Source organism: Oryctolagus cuniculus, chromosome 1 (genome assembly GCF_964237555.1).
Source record: "Oryctolagus cuniculus chromosome 1, mOryCun1.1, whole genome shotgun sequence".
In the NCBI taxonomy this organism is placed as follows: domain Eukaryota; kingdom Metazoa; phylum Chordata; class Mammalia; order Lagomorpha; family Leporidae; genus Oryctolagus; species Oryctolagus cuniculus.
This window is the reverse complement of record NC_091432.1, coordinates 233,805,027-233,825,228: the sequence shown is the minus strand read 5'-3', so window position 1 is coordinate 233,825,228 and position 20,202 is coordinate 233,805,027. Positions and strand designations below refer to the sequence as shown.

General features: G+C 61.5%; 1 protein-coding gene across 3 annotated transcripts in view; it reads right to left on the bottom strand.

The window, feature by feature from the left end:
- PLPP7 (phospholipid phosphatase 7 (inactive)) overlaps positions 1 to 12,690 on the bottom strand; it is a 32,980-nt gene extending 20,290 nt beyond the window's left edge. For 2 of the 3 annotated variants that reach the window (XM_051835355.2, XM_002721940.5), the window contains exon 1: positions 11,607 to 12,690. In XM_051835355.2, the coding sequence (XP_051691315.1) occupies positions 11,607 to 12,057 (451 nt within the window). In that variant the 5' untranslated portion in view covers positions 12,058 to 12,690. Of the gene's footprint in view, positions 1 to 3,104; positions 11,070 to 11,606 lie in introns of those variants that run through there. The other variant, XM_070058231.1, reaches the window with a different exon arrangement.
- Positions 12,691 to 20,202: the final 7,512 nt, after the last annotated feature.

The following is a 20,202-nucleotide window of genomic DNA, read 5'->3' as shown; positions in this document are numbered from 1 at the left end:
ACTTGTCTGCTACCTCCGTTTCCAGGACTCTCAGCACAGCCTCGTCTCAGTGTCTGCTGCCCGGTTTCCCGGTCTCGGGTGCCCCCTCCAGTGAATTGGTTGGGTCGTGGCGTCTCCCCACATGCAGCTTTCTGGGGACCCTCTAGACTGTCTCACAGCGGTCAGACTCTACCACCCCCACCTCACAGAGTACAAGACAAAGCCATGGAGCTTGGCACATTCAGACCTGCTGCCCCTTCTGGAATGTTCTCCCTGTCCTTCAGGGCTCAGCTTCAATGTCACCCCTCAGGGAAGCCTCCCTGTGCTATGTGGCTGTGGAGGGACCGCTCTGCCTCTCTGTGCTGCAGGACGAAGGCACTGCCCCAGGGCCACCGTTTCACAGCAGCACCCAGCTAGCCAGTGCCGCGGGGGGAGAGGGGGTACAGGCAAACACCCTCCCCCATGCCCTCGGATCTGACACAGATGGGGAGGGAGGGCGGAGTCATCCACAGCCAGGCTGCGCCCTCAGGGCAGGTATGGTGCCAACCCTGTGACCTCTGTGACCCCAGTGAGGTCACAGCCCCCGCAGGCCCCTCCCCAGTGACAGTGAAGACAGCACCAGCAGGGCCGGTGGAGGCCACGTGACCCTGAGCAACTCATCTGGCTGTCCCCACCTCCCGGAGGTGGTAGGGTTGCTTCTCTCCTCTCTCCTGGCTTGGGCTCTGAACGCCGGCCTCTCCCTGGGCCTGCCCCTCCCTAGGGGCTGCCTGATGGCCTCCCTTCCTAGGACACACCTGGCCGGCAAGAGAGACAGCGGGCGCAGGAAGCAGTGGGTCCCACGGGGGAGCAAGACCCGAGGAGGGGGACCCTGGCTGGACACTTGCCTGGAAGCCCCACGGCTGTTTGCTGCCTGGGGCCCAGGCCTCCCCGATGTTGCCAGGGAGGGGTGTTGTGGGCCTTGCACTGCGGACCCACAGCCCCCCAGCGCCTGAGTTTGGAGCCACCTGGAGCCCGGGGAAGTCAAGATCCCAGCAGGAGAGGGAGGCTGGCAGCCACCAGATCCACCTCCCCCGGCCCCCAGGCAGGTGGGAGCAGGAAGGGGTGGAAGCACTGGACCCCTGGAGCTTCTCCACCTAACAGAGCGGCCGGGGAGGCCACTCTCTGACCCACAAGCCTTCCCGGATGTTCTGAGCAGCAGGTGGAGGGGTTGAAACACACAGGTCCCAGAGAGAGTCACAGGTGGGGTTCAAGTCCCGGCTCATTAAGAACAAGTTCCGGGGCCGCACTGTGACGTAGTGGGTTAAGCCACCGCCATCAGCACCAGCATCCCCGTGGGCGCCAGTTCGAGTCCCGGCTGCTCCACTTCTGATCCAGCTCTCTGCTATGGTCTGGGAAAGCAGTGGAAGATGGCCCAAGTGCTTGGGACGCTGTGCCCGTGTGGGAGACCAGGAGGAAGCTCCTGGCTCCTGGCTTTGGTCTGGAGCTGGCTCCAGGAATTGCGGCCATCTGGGGAGTGAACCAGTGGACGGAAGACCTCTCTCTGTATCTCCCCACCCTCTATAACTCTACCTTTCAAATAAACAAACAAGTATTAAAAAAAAAAAAGAAATCAATGAAGAATGGGATGGGAGAGAGAGTAGGAGGTGGGACAGGAGGGGGGTGGGAGGGTGGGTATGGGGGAAGAACCACTATAATCCAAAAGCTGTACCTATGAAGCTTGTATTTATTAAATAACAGCTTTCTAAAAAACAAAGAAAGGACAAATTCCCTCTCCTCCTGGAGCCGAGGTCTGGTCTCCTGCACTGGGGCTGCCCCAGGGTGATGGCGCCAGTCAGGGGTGGGGGCGCAGAGCGCAGCCTGGGCTGGGAGTGGCCTCGTGAGCTGCAGCTGTTACTCCCCCTGCTTCCTCCCGCTGCCTTCTCACCTTTTAGATTTAAAGGCAGAGAGAGAGGAGAGAGGAGAGGGGAGTGGGGAGAGAGAGAGAGGAGAGAGGAGAGAGGAGAGAGGAGAGGGAGAGAGGGAGGGAGGGAGGTAGAGAGGGAGAGAGGAGAGAGGAGAGGAGAGAGAGGAGAGAGAGAGAGAGAGGAGAGAGAGAGAGGGAGAGAGGAGAGAGGAGAGAAGAGAGGAGAGAGAGGAGAGAGAGGAGAGGGGAGAGGGGAGAGGGGAGAGGGAGAGAGGGAGGGAGGGAGGTAGAGAGGGAGAGAGGAGAGAGGAGAGGAGAGAGAGGAGAGAGAGAGAGAGAGGAGAGAGGAGAGAGAGAGAGAGAGGAGAGAGGAGAGAGGAGAGGAGAGAGGAGAGGGAGGGAGGGAGGTAGAGAGGGAGAGAGGAGAGAGGAGAGGAGAGAGAGAGGAGAGAGGAGAGAAAGAGAGAGAGGAGAGAGAGAGGAGAGAGGAGAGAGAGAGAGGGGAGAGAGGGGAGAGGAGAGGGGGGGAGGAGAGAGGAGAGAGCGAGAGGGAGAGAGGAGAGAGGAGAGAGCGAGAGAGAGAGAGGGGAGAGAGGGGAGAGGGGAGAGGAGAGGGGGGGAGAGGAGAGAGGAGAGAGTGAGCTCCCAGCCATTGGTCCACTCCCCAAGTGCCTGCAGTAGCTGGTGACCTGTGACACGTGACAGGGACCCAGTTCCTAGAGCCATGATGGCTGCCTCCCAGGGTCTACACTGGCAGGAGCCTGGAGCAGGGGGACCCGGGCGTCCTGACGCAGAGTCCCAACCACCAGGCCACACGCCCGTCCTCTTGACTCTTGAGGCCTGACCTGGCCCAGGTGTGCCCTGGACCCTGGAGCTGGCGCGGAGCCAGGCAGGGGCACCTGGGAAACAGTTTTCTTTTCTCTGAGTCTCACCAGGGTCAAGATGATCTGAGCTGGATTCTGAGACCTGCAGCACCCAAGGGAGAGGGAGAGCGGCCAGGGCCGGGCCAGGTCGGGGCCTTCCTGGTGTGGTGGGCAGGGGCTGCCCCGTGTCTGGGTGCTTAGGGGTTAATGTGGACCAGAGCAGGCCTCCCAGGGAGGCCAAAATAGGACAGCAGGCACGGCGGGCCTGGGTCTCTGTCCCGTCCGTCTGCCCGTTCTCACCTGAGAACCAGCGGCGTGGCCCCTGGAGAGCTGCGGGAAGAAGCAGGCGGTGAGGGCTGTGCTGGGCGTCCCGGGCCACGCCAGGCTCTGACTGGGCGGCCGAAGGCCAGGAGCACCGAGCTCCTGCCTCCCCACGTGCTCCAGCTCTCTGCCTGCGCTGTGAGGCTCCACGGGCCGAGAATGGAGCCCATTTGCCAACTTTTTAGCAGCAATGCCTTTTCCCCAGTGAAAGCATGGACGCCCAGGCTGGGGCCGGCGCTGCGGCGTGGTAGGTTAAGCCGTCACCGGCAACCTGGCATCCCAGATGGGCGCTGGCGCAAGTCCCTGCCAATACACTTCTGACCCAGCTCCCTGCTATGGCCTGGGGAAGATGGCCCAAGTCCTTGGGCCCCTGCACCCACGAGGGAGACCCAGAAGATATTCCTGGCTCTTGATTGGCCCAGACCTGGCCGTTGCAGCCATCTGGGGAGTGAACCAGCAGGCAAGACCTCTCTCTGTAACTCTGCCTTTCAAATAAATAAATCTTAAAAAAAAAAAAAAAAAAGCTCCCAGGTGACTCAGACGGAACTGGCAGCTGCGGGGCCCTGGGAGGGTGTCTTGCCCTACACGTACGCCTCTGGGTGGCGGCTGCTGTGTCTGGCTGGCCGTACCTCCTGGGGCCATTGGGAAGGGGACACTCACCCCTTTCCTCCCCTTTCCCGCCCAGGGGCATCAGGCCTGGCATGGCTGGCCAGCGGGCCCGGCCTGGCCTGTACCTACTTCTTTCTCTCCTTGGCTACGCCCGGTGCATGCTGGGCCCAGGGCGGGGGCCCAGCTGGCAGGGTCCCCTACAGCCAAGGGAGAGATGTGCAGTCAGCAAGTGGCTATCTGAGGAGACTTCCAGAAGCTCAAGGAAAAATGTGTATTATGGGAAAAAATGCGTGCATTTCAGACATTTTTGCAGCAACATAAACATCTCTTTCAGCTCCGTTTTTCCAAGAACTTTTTGAAGGGACCCCCACGGAGTGGGGGGCCGTGGGAATGGGGCGCCATGGCTGGGAGGGTGTGAGGGTTGTGACCAGAAGCGGCTGTGGCCACCACGCTGGCGCAGGGCAGCACGAGAGGCCCCCCAGAGCCGTCTCCCACCACGGTCGTTCCCCGTGTAACTGTGACTGACAGTGCACGCCCTGGTGCCCTGAACAGAAGCCAACAGCGCCAGCCCTGAAGGTTTCCTGACCTGCACCCCCCTCCCGGGCTCAGACAGGGGCGGGGGAGACCCATGGTGGTGGGGGTCCCCCTGGCAGGAGAGCCGGCGGAAGCTGCACCGCCCCTGGCTTGCTGTGTGACCTGAGCAAGGTCAGGCACCTCTCTGGGCCTCCATATGCTGCGGTCAACGGGGGAGGTGACCACGCACTCAGAGACCAGGGCCAAGGTCACCTGCTGGGAACCACAGGGCCTTCCTTGGCAAGTCCCTCCCTCTGAGCCTCTCGCCACCTCCTTGGCACCACGGGGGTGGACGGGAGCCTGCCCCAAGCTCCGTGTGCAGCCAGTGCTCCCGAAATGGCACTGAGGGCCACAGCAGAGGACCACAGGGCTCGGCGCTGTCCCCTCACACCCTCCGGCCCTGGTGACCTCCGTCCTCAGCCCCTCTCCTGGAGCTGGGGTCTGAGAGGCTGGGGCCTTCCAGCTAGAAGCAAGGCTGCCCCCGGGAGCCCGGGCGTGGGCGTGGGCGTGGGGGTGGCAGGGGGATGGCGAGAGCCTGCCTTGGTGTCTCTCTCCTCCCCCATGACCCCTGGGGCCTGTGGCAGTCCAGGAGGCGGAGCCAGAAGACCCCAGGGTGGGCCAGCAGCCGGGGCTTCCTTAGTAGGAGCTGCCACCTGGGCAGAAGTGGAGCCAGGTCCTCCGGAGGCCCCTGGTCTGCAGTAGCTGTGATGGGGGACAGAGTGGGGGCTGGGGGAGGGCCACACAGCCGCAGGGCGGGGCGGGAGGGTGGAGGCTGCGGGCAGGGCCAGGGCCTCCCAGCTCCTCCCGGGCAGGTGCAGGGCGGGGGTGTGGGCCCAGGTCTCTGGCTGGCCTCACCGCTGATCCCTATCCCGGCTGTGGGATGCGGGCAGCGGCCACACCGCTGCAGGGGACGGCTGTCCCACCGGAAGGGCGTCTGGGCCCCGTGACTCAGCTATTCCGGGGGTGGGGCGCTCTCCTCAGGAGACGGCGCCGTGGCCCACGACTCCTGGTCAAGGATGTCCACGGCAGTGTTATTTATAACCCCGGAGAGCAGCAAACAACCGGTGCCCTTGAGCGGGAGACAGACAGGGCCGGCGAGCACCGGGCGGCCGCTGCGGGCGCTGCGGCCCAGCAGAGACGGATGGCAGGGGCCCAGGCGGGGAGCGGGGGGGGACCCGGCTGCTGGCCTGGTTTCAGTGGTGTCTGAGGCTCTGCACTTGCACTTTTTTCCTGCCACGGACACGCGTGGTGATGAACTGTAAATGACACGCACCGCGTGGCTCCGCTCCTGGGAGGGCCCGGGAGGGGCCAAATTCAGTGGGAAAGCAGCAGGGGGTGGGGCAGCAGGCGCTGGGCATGGGGAGAGGGTGCCTGGGCCGTGGAGAATAAATGTTTCTGGTGTTGGGCTGGTGGTGATGGCCATACCACGGCACGGACGTGAGTGCCCGTGTTACATGCATGTGACACACGTGTCCAGTTATCGTAAACATCAGTGCAGTGGTCCAGGACACAGCTGCTGGGGGCACTCAACAAGCCGGGGGTGGGGCTGAAGGCAGAACCTGCCAGTCGGGCAGTCACCCCTGCTGTGCTGGCCCACGCGTGTGTACCTGTGTGCGTGTCCCTGTACATGCCTGTGCAATGCTGGTGTGCCTGTGTGTATATTTGCACGAGCGTGTGCATGAGTGGGTGCACTATGTATATGTGTGTGTGTCCCTGGGTACACATGTGTGTGTCCTTGTACATGTACACGTGTGTGTGCATGTGTGTGCATGTGAGTGTGGACATGCCTGGCGTCCCTCCTGACCAGTCGGGCCTCCTTTCTGTGAGTCGCCCGGAGCCCTCCGACCCTCGGTGCGCAAAGAGCTGGCACGTGGGCCCTGGGCTGCCTCTCACTGTCCTGGCCTGAGTGACCGAGTGACCGCAGCACCACAGGCTCCCACGTTCCCAGCTGGAGAACCCTCACGCCAAAGCCGCCCTGCCTCGCTGTGAAGAGGCTGGGGTGCCAGGGCCTCGGGGCTCTACCGTCTCACACCCCACGGGGTGGCACAGACAGTGAGGAGCGGCGGTGCAGCGGTGCGCCGGCCCCGCCAAGGCCGCCCTAGGATGGCTGTGTGACCCAGAGAGCCCGCCCCTGAGAGACCCCAAGAACCAAAAGAGCGGTCATGAAGTACGTGTGCTCACCTGTGCCCACAGCTGCGCTGCCGGCTGTGAAGCCGCCACAGGCCGTCCGTAGGCGAGTGGGTGAGCAGGGAGGCGGGAGGGAAGGAGGGGCAATCACAGAGTGAAATCAGGGGCCGGCACTGCGGCCTAGCAGGTAAAGCCGCCGCCTGCAGTGCTGGCATCCCATACGGGCACCGGTTCGAATCCCGGCTGCCCCACTTCTGATCCAGCGCTTCTTGTTAATGTGCCTGGGAAGGCAGCAGCAGATGGGCCAAGTGTTTTGGCCCCTGAACCCAGGTGGGAGACCCAGAAGAAGCTCCTGGCTCCTGCCTGTGGCCCGGCCCAGCCGTGACATTGCAGCCATCTGGGGAGTGAACAAGCGAATAGAAGATCTCTCTCTCTCTGCAACTTTAAATTTCATATACATAAATAAACCTTAAAAACAAACAACAGGGCCGGCACTGCAGCTCACTAGGCTAATCCTCCACCTGTGGCACCGGCACCCCGGGTTCTAGTCCTGGCGGGGTGCCGGATTCTGTCCCGGTTGCTCCTCTTCCAGGCCAGCTCTCTGCTGTGGCCCGGGAGTGCAGTGGAGGATGGCCCAAGTGCTTGGGCCCTGCACCCCATGGGAGACCAGAAGTACCTGGCTCCTGGCTTTGGATCAGCGCAGCGCCGGCCGTGGCAGCCATTTGGGGGGGTGAACCAACAGAAAAGAAAGACCTTTCTCTCTGTCTCTCTCTCTCTGTCTAACTCTGCCTGTCAAAAAAAAAAAAAAAAATCCAAAGTGAACTCAGCTTCATACTGTAGGATTTCGTTATAGGAAGTCCCTCGAGCAGTCAAAACCACAGGCAGGAGGGTGGGCGCCAGGGGCTGGGGCTGGGGAGGGGAGCTGGTGTCCCTGGGGTCAGAGTTCCAGGCTGGGAAGGGACAGAGAGCCCTGAGCCGGAGGCAGCGAGGGCCGACTGCTGCACTCTCCTACCCGAGCTGGGTGAGCCGGGGGCCGGGGTGGGGCCAGGCAGAGAAAGCTGGCTCTGGTTCTCACACCCCTGCAGCCAAGGTTGGGTGGGCGAGACACAGCAGGGGAGACGCAGAGAACAATCTAGAGCCCTGGGGTCCCCTCTGCGGAAGTGGCGCCGGGTGGGGGCTTAAGAGAGAGAGGGGCTCCTTCTTCAGGGTCTCCTTGGGAAGTCCAAGGTCGTTTCTTCTGGGAAACAAAGATGGAACACAGGGAGACGCCCCCCCCCCCCCCCACGGCATGGGAGGGTGCGGTGGAAAGCGTTGAAGACCCATAGGAGAGAGGGCTGACGGGGACCCTGGAGCACAGTGCCCGGGCCGGGTGCAGCCGTGCAGCTGCTGCCACGCCCCCTCCGGAGGATGGCCAGGGGGTGGGGAGGGGAGCGCCTGTCTGCTGAGGTTCGGGAGTTCTGTTTTTCAGGATGGAGAGAAGAGTTCTGGGCTTGGACGGCAGCGGCGGTGGCAGAGCGATGCGGATGCACTGAGCGCCACCGGGCTGGACACTGACAAGTTCGGAGCACAGGGGCCTGGCGGTTCAGACGCCATCCCAGAGTGCTGGGGGCCAAGTTCCAGTTCCACTCGGGATCCCTGCTTCCTGCCAAGGTGCACTGTGGGAGGTGACCCGTGATGGGCTTGAAAGGCAGAGCGAGAGAGTGAGAGAGAGAGCGAGAGCGAGAAAGGGAGGTCTCGTATCTGTTGGTTCACTCCCCAAATGCCCACAACAGCCAGGACCGGGCCAGGCGGACGACAGGCGTCTTGAACTCCGTCTGGGTCTCCCATGTGGGTGGCAGGGACCAAGCACTGGAGCCACCATCTGTGGCCCCCCAGGATGGATCAGCAGGAGGCTGGATGGGAGGCAGAGACCCCAGGGCGTGGACGGCCACTCCAACGCGAGACGCAGGCGTTGCAAGCCGTGGCTTCACCCACTGCACCACAACACCCGTCCCAGATTCTGAATAAAGGACGCGGGTTGTGTCAGGGAGGCACGAGGCCAATGGCCAGGCCTGTGAAGACATGGGGGGGGGTAGTGCATGGGAACCGGCCTGATCACCTGTCCCCTGGGAGCCACAAGGCACGGGCTGCAGAGGGGATGGGGAAGGGGGTGGGGTCATCTCCCAGGTGGCTAAGAGCTTGCAGGGGACCTGGTGGGAGGCCGGGCCTGGTGATCACAGAGGAGATGATTATAAAGATTTTAAAAAATGTATGTCAGAGGCAAAGAGACAGAGAGGGAGAGAGCTTCCGTCTGCGGGTCCACGGCTCAGACGCCTGCAATGGCTGGGGAGGCCAAAGCCAGGAGCCTGGAGCTCAACCCAGCTCTCCCATGAGGGTGACAGGGCTCAAGTACTTGATCATCAGCACCGCCTCCCAGGGTGCCCTGTGACACGGAGCTGGAGTGAGGAGCAGAGCTGGGACTCGGACTCAGGGACTCTGATACAGGGCAAATGCCCATGCAGTGATAACCATTGCCACACCAACACTGGCTGGCGCCAGGATGTGCCGGGAACTACATGTAATTCTTCAATGACGTGTGCCAATGACCCATTTCACAGGTGAGGCGACCGAGGCTCAGACCAGCAAAATCACGGCAGGGCTGGGACTTGCAGGCCGGGTCTGGCTGACTCTGTCATCTCTTGCCAGCTGCTAAGAGCCCTCTTGGCTCCCAGGTGTGCGGAGTCTGGGCAGCACATGGCCGGGGAGGGGCAGGAGTGAGGGACAGGCCTGCATGCCATCCAATGCCCACCGCCATAGCCCTGTAGTCCCATTGTGCAGAGCAGGAAACTGAGGCTCGGAGCGGCCCCTGGAGGAAGCCCTGTCTGACCCAGAACCCGTGCACCAGGGTTACTTGGTGCCCCAGGGCCTCCAAAGACTGGGGGAGAGCGGGAAGCCGCAGAGCGTGCATGGGAGTGGCCGAGTGGCCCACTTTCCTGGGTGGCCAGTGGGGAGCAGAGGCCTCCGGGTAGGCCGGGCCACAGCTGTGGGACCGCACTGCTGTCTCCACCCAGTGTGCTGAGGGCCGGCTCCACCTCCCCACGGCGGCCTTGCCCGGCCAGACCCACCCTGCCCGCTCTGTGTGGCCAGTGGCCAGCGGCTGCTCTGTGCCAGGCCATCTCTCCTTGGGGTCTCACACCTGGACGCGCACTGGAAAACCTCCCCTTCCTCCTTCCACCAGGAGCGGAGAAAACGCGGGGCTGTGGTCGGGGGCGGGGTTCGAAATCAGGAGGCCTCGACTGGCCCCTGCACCGGGCGCTTACAGCTGTGTGGGTGGGCACGTGGTCGCCTGACCTTTCTTAGTCTCAGTTTACTCCTCTGTAAAATGGCCAAGTTAACGGTTACCTGGGCAGAAGGCTTTTTTGTAAATTACGATTATTATTCTGAGAGAGAGAGAGAGAGAGAGAGAGAGAGAGAGAGAGTGTTCCCAGCCACTGGCTAACTCCCCAGATGTCCACAACAGCTCGGGCTGGGCCAGGCTAAAGCCAGGAGCCGGGGACCCAATCAGGCCTTCCCACCGGGTGCCAGGGACCCACGTACTTGAGCAGGAAGCTGGAGGCAGGAACCATGGCCAAGGATTGACCCAGGCACCCGGATGTGGGTGTGGGTGCACTAAGCCATGTCTCCCAGCAGGGTCTCTCGCAATCCCATACAATGCGCACCTAGGGGGATCCCTAATGAAATCCAGTATGTGATGTTTTCAAAAGGTTTAAAATCAGTCCTCAAGAAGCAAGCATCTCCCACCTGTCCCTCCCCCTGTGGGGCGGAAGCCTCTGTGCCTACAGCGGCTGGCTTACGGAATGTTCCGGAAACCTCTTCCTAACAAGTCGGTGGCAAATGTTACGTGTCTGGGGCAGGGGAGGCTTTTTGGGTACCACTGTGCATGGACACGAAGCAAATCAAAGCAGTGGGCACTGAGGGGCATTCTCTTGCATACTTCCTACGACGGGGAGCTCACTCCTCTCCAGAGACCAGCTCGGGAAGCACTCGCAAAGCTGCTTCGCTGCCCCCATCGTCACACTGGGGAGGAAGCTGGGAGCGGGCGGGGCTGGGACCAGGGCTAAGACATGGGCGGGGCTGACGATACGCCCCCTTCTCCTCCCCGACACAGAGCAGTCTAACCCCCGACCCAGTCTTCCCAAGCCCGGCCCGGCCCCGGCTGCTTCCCCTGGTCTCCCCTCCCAAGCCCCAGGCTCAGCACTGGCAAGGCACAGAGGCCTGTTAAGTCAGGTGGACCTCTCTCAGGCTGGGCCGGGTGGCTCTGTGTGTAGGAGCCTCGGTTTCCTAATCTGTGAAATGGGTATGACAAGGGCACCAGCCTCCTGGGATAAAAGGATCAGGTATTCACGTGAGTAACTTAGCAGCAAGACAAGGACACCTCACTGGCAACAGACCCCCCTCTCCTGTACCCGGCACCCCACTGCGGCTCGCTCCCCGCTCTCCGTTATGCCTTCCTCTGCGACCCCAGCTCTCGTGACCCCACCCACACCCCTACTGGAGAGAGAGACCCTCTGCCTGGTTTCACCGCTCACCTGTCCCCCAAATGATGGCCACGCTGGGCAGCAGGAGGAGATGGAGGTGGGCCCGGCCAGGGTGCGGGAGCTGGGTGAGCCCAGCGGGGGCCGGGTGGGGCTGGATGGAGGGGGCAGGGGCCAGTGCTGCGTAGAAAGGAGCTGGTGGCAAAGACCTCCGAAAAACCAATCAGCGGCGGCCCCGCAGCGACCTTCTCCAGCGACAGCCCCGGGGGAGGGGCAGGTAAGGGCCGAGAGGGGGCGGGGGTCCCAGACAGCAGCCCTGGGCCCGGTGGCAGAATTCCGGGGCAGCTCCAGGGGTCCCTGAACCAAGCAGCAGGTGCAGGGAGGGGCGCTCCTGGGACAGCCCGAGGAGCTCTAACACCCGGTCATGGGGGGTGGGTCAGAGACTGTTCTTCAAGGCCATCGCCTCTGGCCCATCCTCAGAGGGTCCCGCCGGCCCTGCCATCCTTGAGGCCCCCACTCTGCGGGGACAGAGCTGGCCTGTGCGTCCCAGCTCCGGCTTCCAGGGCCCGAGGCCGGCCCGTTTCTGGGGCACCCTGCCCGCCTAACCTCATTACAGGGTTCCAGCCAATTTCCAAGGGCCCCGCTGGTCCCGGCCAGGCCCAGGCCGAGTGGACTCCCTGCGGGGGAGGGGGAGGGCTGGCGGGTGGGCACACTCACCCAGGAGCAGGTTCATGAGCACCTCCTGGCCGGCCAGCGTGCTGCTCTTCACCAAGCACAGGATCGTACCCCCGATCCAGGGGATGCCGTGGCCCGTGATGCCGATGAGCTTGACCATGGAGCGGGCGCCGGCCCAGGACGCGGCCCGGCCGGCGCACACGCCCAGCCGCTTGGACATGCAGATGTCGATGGCCAGCAGCGAGTTGAGGGCGATGCCCCTGAAGGAGGGGTTCAGCTGCATGCAGTCCTCCTCCGGGAGTTGCTGTGACTGGCGCCGCTCGCGGCCACTGTCGCCGGCTGGTGGGGGCTGCGCCGAGGGTCCCGAGGGCTTCCTCCCGGAGCAGCGGGGCTCGGGGGCCCCCTTGGGGGGCTGGTTCAGGGACAGGAACTCGGCCCGGTTGAGCACGTTGCTGCGGTCCCGGGCTCGGGCCCGGCTCTGGGAAGCCGGCATGGTGACCTGGCCCAGGCTGAGCAGGCCGGGGCCAGCCGGGCTCCGAGGACGGGAGCTGCCCGCGCTGCCTGCCTCCCTGCCTCCCCGGCGGCGGCAGCTGTTAAATATAGAGCGCAGGCTTGCACATGGCTGTTTACCTCCGGCGGCCACCAGGCTCGGCGGACGTCAGGGCCAGCGGGGCAGCCAATCCGGCCCACCCGTGCAGGGTCCGCGCCAATGGAGCCGCCCGGGAGGCTGACGCGCCCACAGGCCGCTGGGGCCCGGGCTATTTATAGCTGCCAATGGCTCGGCCCAGGTTGAGAGGGCGCTGGGAAATGTAGTCCTGCCGCCGCTCTGCACCCCGCTGGGGCCTCAGCCTCCGGCCTGGGGAAGAGGTGGGCCTCCAGTCAACCCCCGTGCTTCCCAGCGCCCCTCGGAGCCCCGGGAACCCAGCCTGCTGCCCCACTGGCCCCCGGCAATGATGGACGTAGTCCCGTGGACCTGACCGTGGAGGCGTCTCCAGGCACCCGACCAGCTCAGGTCTTGGCAAACATCATCCTGGCTCCCTGGGCGGGCTGGCTCCTCCCTCTGTGGCAGCACCATACAGCCCGGGGGCCTGCCTTTTTTTTTTTTTTTTTTAACTGGTCTCCAGTGCTTCACACTCCAATCAAATGCAACCTGTGGGCTTTGCTTTCTGTTCGAGGGAGGGGTGATTGATCATTGATCTGCCGCTAATGGATCTGCCCTTGAAGGTTGCCTCCAGTACCGGGAGTTTCACCAAGGGTTGCCTGCAGGGGCTCACAGCAGCGGGCAGATCTGGCTCCATCACACACAGGACCGGCCGAGGGTACCAAGTGTGCACCTGTTGCAGGACTGGCCGAGGGTACCAAGTGTGCACGTGTTGCAGGCTCTGGGCGGGGTTTCCTGGAGAACTTGCCCCAGGGAGGAGCAGCAGGTGGCAGGCTGGGCAGGGATGCCTGCCCCGCGGGAGGACGTGGGGCCGGGTTGCAGTGGGGTGGGGGAGGAAGACAGACCACAGGGGCCCACTGAGGATTCAGGTGTGTGTGTGTGTGTTTTTTTTTTTTAAGAATTATTTATTTTATTTGAAAGTCAGAGTTACTCAGAGGGAGAAGGAGACGCAGAGAGAGAGAGAGAGGTCACCATCCGCTGGTTCACTCCTCAATTGGCTGCAACAGCCAGAGCTGTGCCAATCTGAAACCAGGAGCCAGGAGCTTCTTCCAGGTCTCCCACGTGGGTGCAAGGGCCCAAGCACTTGGGCCATCTTCCACTGCTTGCCCAGGCCATGGCAGAGAGCTGGATCGGAAGTGGAGCAGCCAGGACTCAAACTGGTGCCCATATGGGATGCCGGCACTGCAGGTGGCTGCTTAACCCCCCACCCCACAGCGCTGGCCTGAGAATTTAGGATTCGAGCGTGGCCTCCTTGAGCTACCTGGTGAGCCTCGGGAACCCAGAGCACCCACAGTCCTCTTGGGCCTGGGGCGGGAGCTGCTCATTTAGACCAACCAGCAGTCACAGGTGGACAGCCTGCTCTCACGCCTGTGCGCCCCGACTGACGGAGGCATGAGGCCACCCTCGAGCCCCCAGGCCCAGCCCCCAGGGACTCAAGGACAGGAAGCTGCCTGGGTTGCAGCTGCCCTGGCTGCTCTCTGGCTGGGGGCTTGACCACCAGCCGGGCCTTGGTTTTGCAGCCTGCGAGGACGGGAGTCGTCCTCCGAGTGCTGTTGGGGGCTCTGTGCGGGGACAGGTGTAAAATGTTACGGACCAGCGCGAGGGAGTGGTTCTGTTGGATCCACGGTCTTAGACGCATCTTAGACCCCGCGGTCCGGCCCCCGCCACACCCTCGCCCAGAGCCCTGGAGCCCTCGGTCTGGAGTTCCTTACAAACACACAGGCTGGGGCCTGCTGGGCTGGACTGGTCCAGTTCCACCTCATTCTTCTTCCAGATAGTTCCATTCAGGCCACGTGGCCACACAGGGCGCCGTCCCAGGCTGCATCAAGGCGTGTGTGAACGCACGTCCCCAGGAGTGGACAGGGCTGCTGCTTACCCAATATTCCTGGGAGCCCATTTCACGGATGTGGAAGCCGAGGCCTGGAGGGGTGAGGAGGGGAGGTCCCAGCCCCAAGCAGTCCCTGGGGTGGGAACATCCGGGACCTGGGCGTGTTTGCTCAGCTGTCCACCGGGTCACCATGCCATGCTCGCTGGACGGGGCCCATCACCCGGCCTGGCCTCTGAGGGGTCTATTAATACCCAGGGGCTCGTGTCAGCGTTTCGGTGTGGCTGGAGATGCCGGCAGGTTCTGAGAGTCACGGCGGAGATGGCCGTGGGGTCCGGTTCAGCTCCAGCCCGGTGTGGGTGTTCAGACACAGGCTCTGGATGGGCGTTGGCCCGGCTCGAACCCTGGCTCAGCCACCTCCAGTTAAGCGATCACAGGCGAGTCCGACGTCTCCTGGCCTCAGTTTCCCCTTAGGGGCTGTGTGAAGGAATCATGCTGGGGGGCGGCTGCCCTGGCTTCCTCGGTGACCCCCAGACCTGCTCCCTGCTCTGTAAGGTGGGGAGGGGGCTGTGGGCCAGTTCATATTCGCGGGAGGCTGAGAAGCAGTGCCACGCTTCGGCCCGCGAGACCTTGCGAGCAATTCCCACAGGCGTCAGCGTCTCGTGTGCCAGGGGTCTGAATCATTCGTTCAATCGATGCTCTCACTGACCTCTAGTCAGGGAGACAGGACACACAGCCACGGAATAATTAGCCAGCTTATAGCACAGTGTAATTTTTACCAACATTCTTGCTTTACTATCAACATGTTACTGCTTACTGCAATAAATTCAATCAATACAGAGGACATAGGTGTGATTTAACCAGATATATATTTTATATATATATATAATATATATATGATTTGACCAATCTTATAATCCTATGAGGATTAACATGAAGTTTGGCATGTTATATATATATTTTTATTTGAGGGTAGAATTAGAGAGAGAGAGAGAGAGGTCTTCCATTTCCTGGTTCACTCCCCAAATTGCCTCAGTGGCCAGAGCTGTGCTGATATGAAGCCAGGAGCCAGGAGCCAAGAGCCAGGAGCTTCTTCCAGGTCTCCCACGCAGGTGCAGGGGCTCAAGGGCTTGGGCCATCTTCTACTGCTTTCCCAGGCCACAGCAAAGAGCTGGGTCAGAAGAGGAGCAGCCAGGACTTGAACCGGTGTCCATATGGGATGCAGGCAGAGGCTCAACCAAGCACGCCTCAGCACCAGCCCCCTGTAAAAGGATTCTTGTCCCTTTTCCAAATACTGAAATACGTTACATCAATCACTACTTAAATAAATCAGAAAACAGGTATTAACCCATAATTATGTATATCATGTATGTATGTGTATATATGTGTGTGTCCCTCCCAAATATGCGTCTAAATACACGAGCAAGGGAGCAGATGTTTTGCCCGGTGGCTAAGATGCCCGCATCCCATATCAGGGTACATGGGTTCAGTCCTGGCTCCAGCTTCCTGCCAGTGCAGACCTGGGGAAGCCGCTGTGACAACTCACGCGATAGATTCCTGCACCTTCCTGGGAGAACTGGACTGTGCTCTCGGCTGCTGGCTTCAGCCCTGGCCCGGTCCTGACTGGTGTGGGTCTTTAGGGAGTGAATCAGCAGATGGGTACTCTCTCGCTCTCAAATAAATACTTAGAAATAATAAATAATAGTATGATTACCTTACACATTCTTTAAAACACACACACACAACCTGCTCTTTTTGCTTAGCAGTACGAAGTTGGCCTTGTTTCTATGAAGACCTGTTATTTGTCCATGGCTGCCTGGTGTCATGCCCTGTGGATGTCATAACCTACACAAGCCACGCACTGAGGTTGTCACTGTCTGTGACTACTCGGGACAGCTCCGGGACGACTGTCCCCGGGCACTGAGCAGAAGCCAGGTCAGCAGTGAAAGTAGCAAGTGCTAAATAAAGCAGTGCCCTTGGGGGCCGACAGAAATGGACAGTCGTGTGTCTTCCTTAAATTGTCACCTGGAGGGGCTGACGCTGTGGTGTAGTGGGTAAAGCCGCCACCTGCAGTGCCAGCATCCCATATGGCGACAGCTCGGGTCCCAGCTTCTCCACTTCCGATCCAGCTCTCTGCTGTGGCCTGGGAGGGCAGTGGAGGATGGCCCAAGTGCTTGGGCCCCTGCACCCACATGGGAGACCCGGAAGAAGCTCCTGGCTCCTGGCTTTGGATCGGTGCAGCTCTGGCCATTGCTGCCATTTGGGAAGTGAACCAGTGGATGGAAGACCTTTCTCTCTGTCTCTGTCTCTGCCTCTGTCTGAAACTCTGCCTTCAAATAAATAAATAAATAAATATTTAAGAAAAAAAATAGCAGTGCCCTCGGACAGGCCTGTGAGGTCTGGTGGGCTAACCCGAGCCCCCGACGCAGGGTCCAGGCATGGGAAAGCACGAGGAGGGGTCAGGACGCTTGTGGTGGACAGGACAAGCCCCCCTGCCCATTTTAGAGGAAGAGGAATGGGCTCAGGGTGGTGACTTCATCCGTGAGGCCACGCAGCTGGCCAGGGCCAGAGCCGGGACTTGGGTTGGCTGGGCTCTCCAGCCAGAAGCTGACTTCTTAGCCCCATGTCACTCATTCATTCACTTAACCAGTCATTCATTCATTCATGGGCCACTTCCTGAGGCCCAGGGGTATGCCAGGCCGCGTGCCAGCAGCAGCAGGAAGCACGCAGGCGACTCTGCTGACCCCACCCCTGCAGACCACCACGCCTGCCCTGAGGCCTCACCCCAGCAGGTCCTGGATCCTTCTGTAACCTTCCCATTCCAGCCCTATGGGGCCACAGGGCAGTGATACGACACGTCAGGGCCCAGGGCTGGGCCCAGGGCTCAGGGTCAGGTGTCGGCCCACAGGCCCGGCTCCTAACCACTCAGCCACGCTGCCTCTCTTGCTGGAGAGCACGGCAGCTCCCTGGCAGCTTTGTGGAGCCAAGATCATTTGGGCAAGAGAGGTTTCTACGAATGCCAACCAACCTGTTTACCGTGAACTTGAACTTGACATGTGCTGTGTGCTAGTCTCCGAGCCCAGGACACGAGCGGGCATCACCTCCCTTAACTGTTACAGCAACATCAGAGATGGGCCTTGGGTCCCCTCTGTGTACACCAGACAATTGCAGCTCTGAGCCCCAGGGATTTGGGGCACCCTGCATTCAGGCTGCACCCACTTTTCTTGTTTTCTTCTTCCTGTTCTTTCAAGCCCATATCGCTTGGATATGCCATGAACTTCACCAATTGATTCTGTGGTTTTGATCTTTCCAGCAAAATGACACCCTCATGCCTGTCCCTGGACCAAAGCCCATTGGTTCACGGAGGGCACGGGCGACCAGGCAGTGCCCGGCACGCAGTAGACACGCAATAAATATTGCATGGCTGACGGGCGGACAGTGCAGCCAGTGCACCGGCCTGGGTGGCTGTTACTGGGGTGCGGACCCTGCAGGCCCGCGGGGGAGAAGCTGCAGTCGGGGAGGGGAGGGGGCTCCGCCGCAGCCTGGAGCCCCCTGGGGAGCAGGTGTCATCAGAGCCTTCCCTCCCCGCGCCTCTCGCAGGATCGCTTTCTCAGTTCGCATTTCTAAGGCGGCTCCCGGGTTATTTTGGTCGGGAAACCTGATCCTTCGCTGGGTTTATTTTAGCACCTTGGAGAACTCCCAGTGCCGCACCCGATCCTGGCCGCGCCCGCCTTGCCGTCGCCCGGCTCCGGCCTTCCGGGCGGTGGCGCGGGGCGCGGGGCGCGGGGCGCGGGGCGCGCGGGGCAGCTTCCAGGCGGCGGCGCCCGCGTCCTCGCACCGCTCGCGGGCGGATTTCTCACGCCCCAGGCGGCTGGCGCCGAGGGGCACCGGGCACAGGCGGCCTTGACACTGGGGCGCCCGACGCGCGGCGCCAGGTCTGCGAGACTGGGCGAAGGGCGTCCGAGCGCGCCCCCCAGGGCGGGCGTGAGGCTGGGGGCTCTGAGACGCCTCCGGCGGGAAGGGGGCGCACGGAGGCCAGGGCTCCCCAGCTGGGATCTGGGAGGGCCGCTCCGGGGCCGGACGCGGAAAAGTGGGGTGCCTCCTGTCCAACAGCTGGCCCCACGTGGACACCTAAGACACCCGCATCCACAGGCACCCCACCCCTCATAAACACACACACATACCTGACACACACCTCTCTATTCTCACACCTGACACACACACCCCTGAGACACCTGCACTCACGGGCACCCCACCTGACACACTCCCACATAAACACACAGACCTCCACTCTCACACCTGACACACACAGTCACACCTGACACACCTGTACCCACGGGCACCCCCCACCTGACACACCCCCACACAGGCACACTCACACATGACATACACACATACAGCTGACACACAGACACACACACTCCCACACCCAACACACAGACACACTATCACACACTCACACCATCACACATACTCACACCATCACACACACACTCACACCATCACACACACACTCACACCATCACAGACACACTCACACCATCACACACACACCATCACACACACACTCACACCATCACAGACACACTCACACCATCACACACACACCATCACACACACATTCACACCATCACACACACTCACACCATCACACAAGACACACTCTCACACCATCACACACACACCATCACACACACACCATCACACACACACTCACACCATCACACACACTCACACCATCACACACTCACACCATCACACACACTCACACCATCACACTGACACCATCACACACACTCACACCATCACACACAGACACACTATCACACACACATTCACACCATCACACACACTCACACCATCACACACACTCACACCATCACACACACACCATCACAGACACACTCACACCATCACACACACACTCACACCATCACACACACTCACACCATCACACAAGGCACACTCATACCATCACACACACACCATCACACACACAGCCAGACACACCCTGACCCACCCACACGCTCACATAAACACAATGCACTCGCACTTGTGTACACCCACACAACACACCTCATGCACAACTGCCGCGCACACCCGCACTCGCGCACAGCCGGACATCGCTGCGACTCCCTCCCGCACTGATAGCAATCGATGCGTGTAGCCTTTGAGGATCGATTTGTGCCTATTTATTTTTTATGCTAATTCACACCTCCTTCGCTGTCCTGCAGGGACCCCTCCGTGCCCCCTTGGGTCCACACGGTGTGAGCGCTGCTGTCTGGCCCGGGGTGAGCTCCGTGCCGTCCTCCGTGGGCCTGGCCCAGTGGGCTGTCCAGGCATTGCTCTAGGACAACTGGAGGCCTCCCACAGCAGTTTTCTGCACTGCTCCAAGCATCCCGGCCATCCCCGGGCCAGGCCACTGCCCCTCAGTGGAGGAGGGGACCTCACGGAGCCCTGTCCCCCCCCCCGGCAGAAGCGAGGCCCACTGGGGTTGCAGGATGCCCTGTACCTGGCCTCCTTCCTTGCCCCTCCATGCCCAAGCCCCCAGCCACCTGCCCGGCCCTCCGCCCCGCCCACCTATAGCCTCGCTGTTGGCTTTTCTGTCTGGTCCCAAACAACTGGGGAGAGAATCCTGTCTCCCAGGGTTCCTGGTGTTTAACATTTCCACCTGCACAGCCTCCCCTGTGCACCCCCACCACCACCACATGCCTCTTCCGGAGGGACCCTGGTGGTCAGCTCAGTCCCACCCTAGCAAGGTGGACTCTGGTGGAGCTGGCCAGATCTGGGCTGGGGTCCACGCCTCCAAGAAGTCACTGTTCCCTGCACCCTGGGTTTCTCTGTCTGCAGAGCCACCCCGCCTCGGCCACGGTCGGTGATAAAAGCAGACAATGCTGGCACCTGCTGTGTAGGGTGCTTTACCCGTGTCACTGCGAACCCAGGCCACGTGCACGTCCAGGGGGTGGCCCGGAGGGGAAGTACAGCTCAGTATCCGTGCACAGAGAGCCTTGACCCAGCAGGGCCTGCTCTGTCCCGGGCACTCGGGACAATCAGGGATGGGAGAGGATGCATACAAGATGGGCTTTGAGAGCCGCAGGGCAGGCTGTAGGGGGCCGGAGGGCGTGAGTTCACAGCCCGGAAGGGTGACTGTG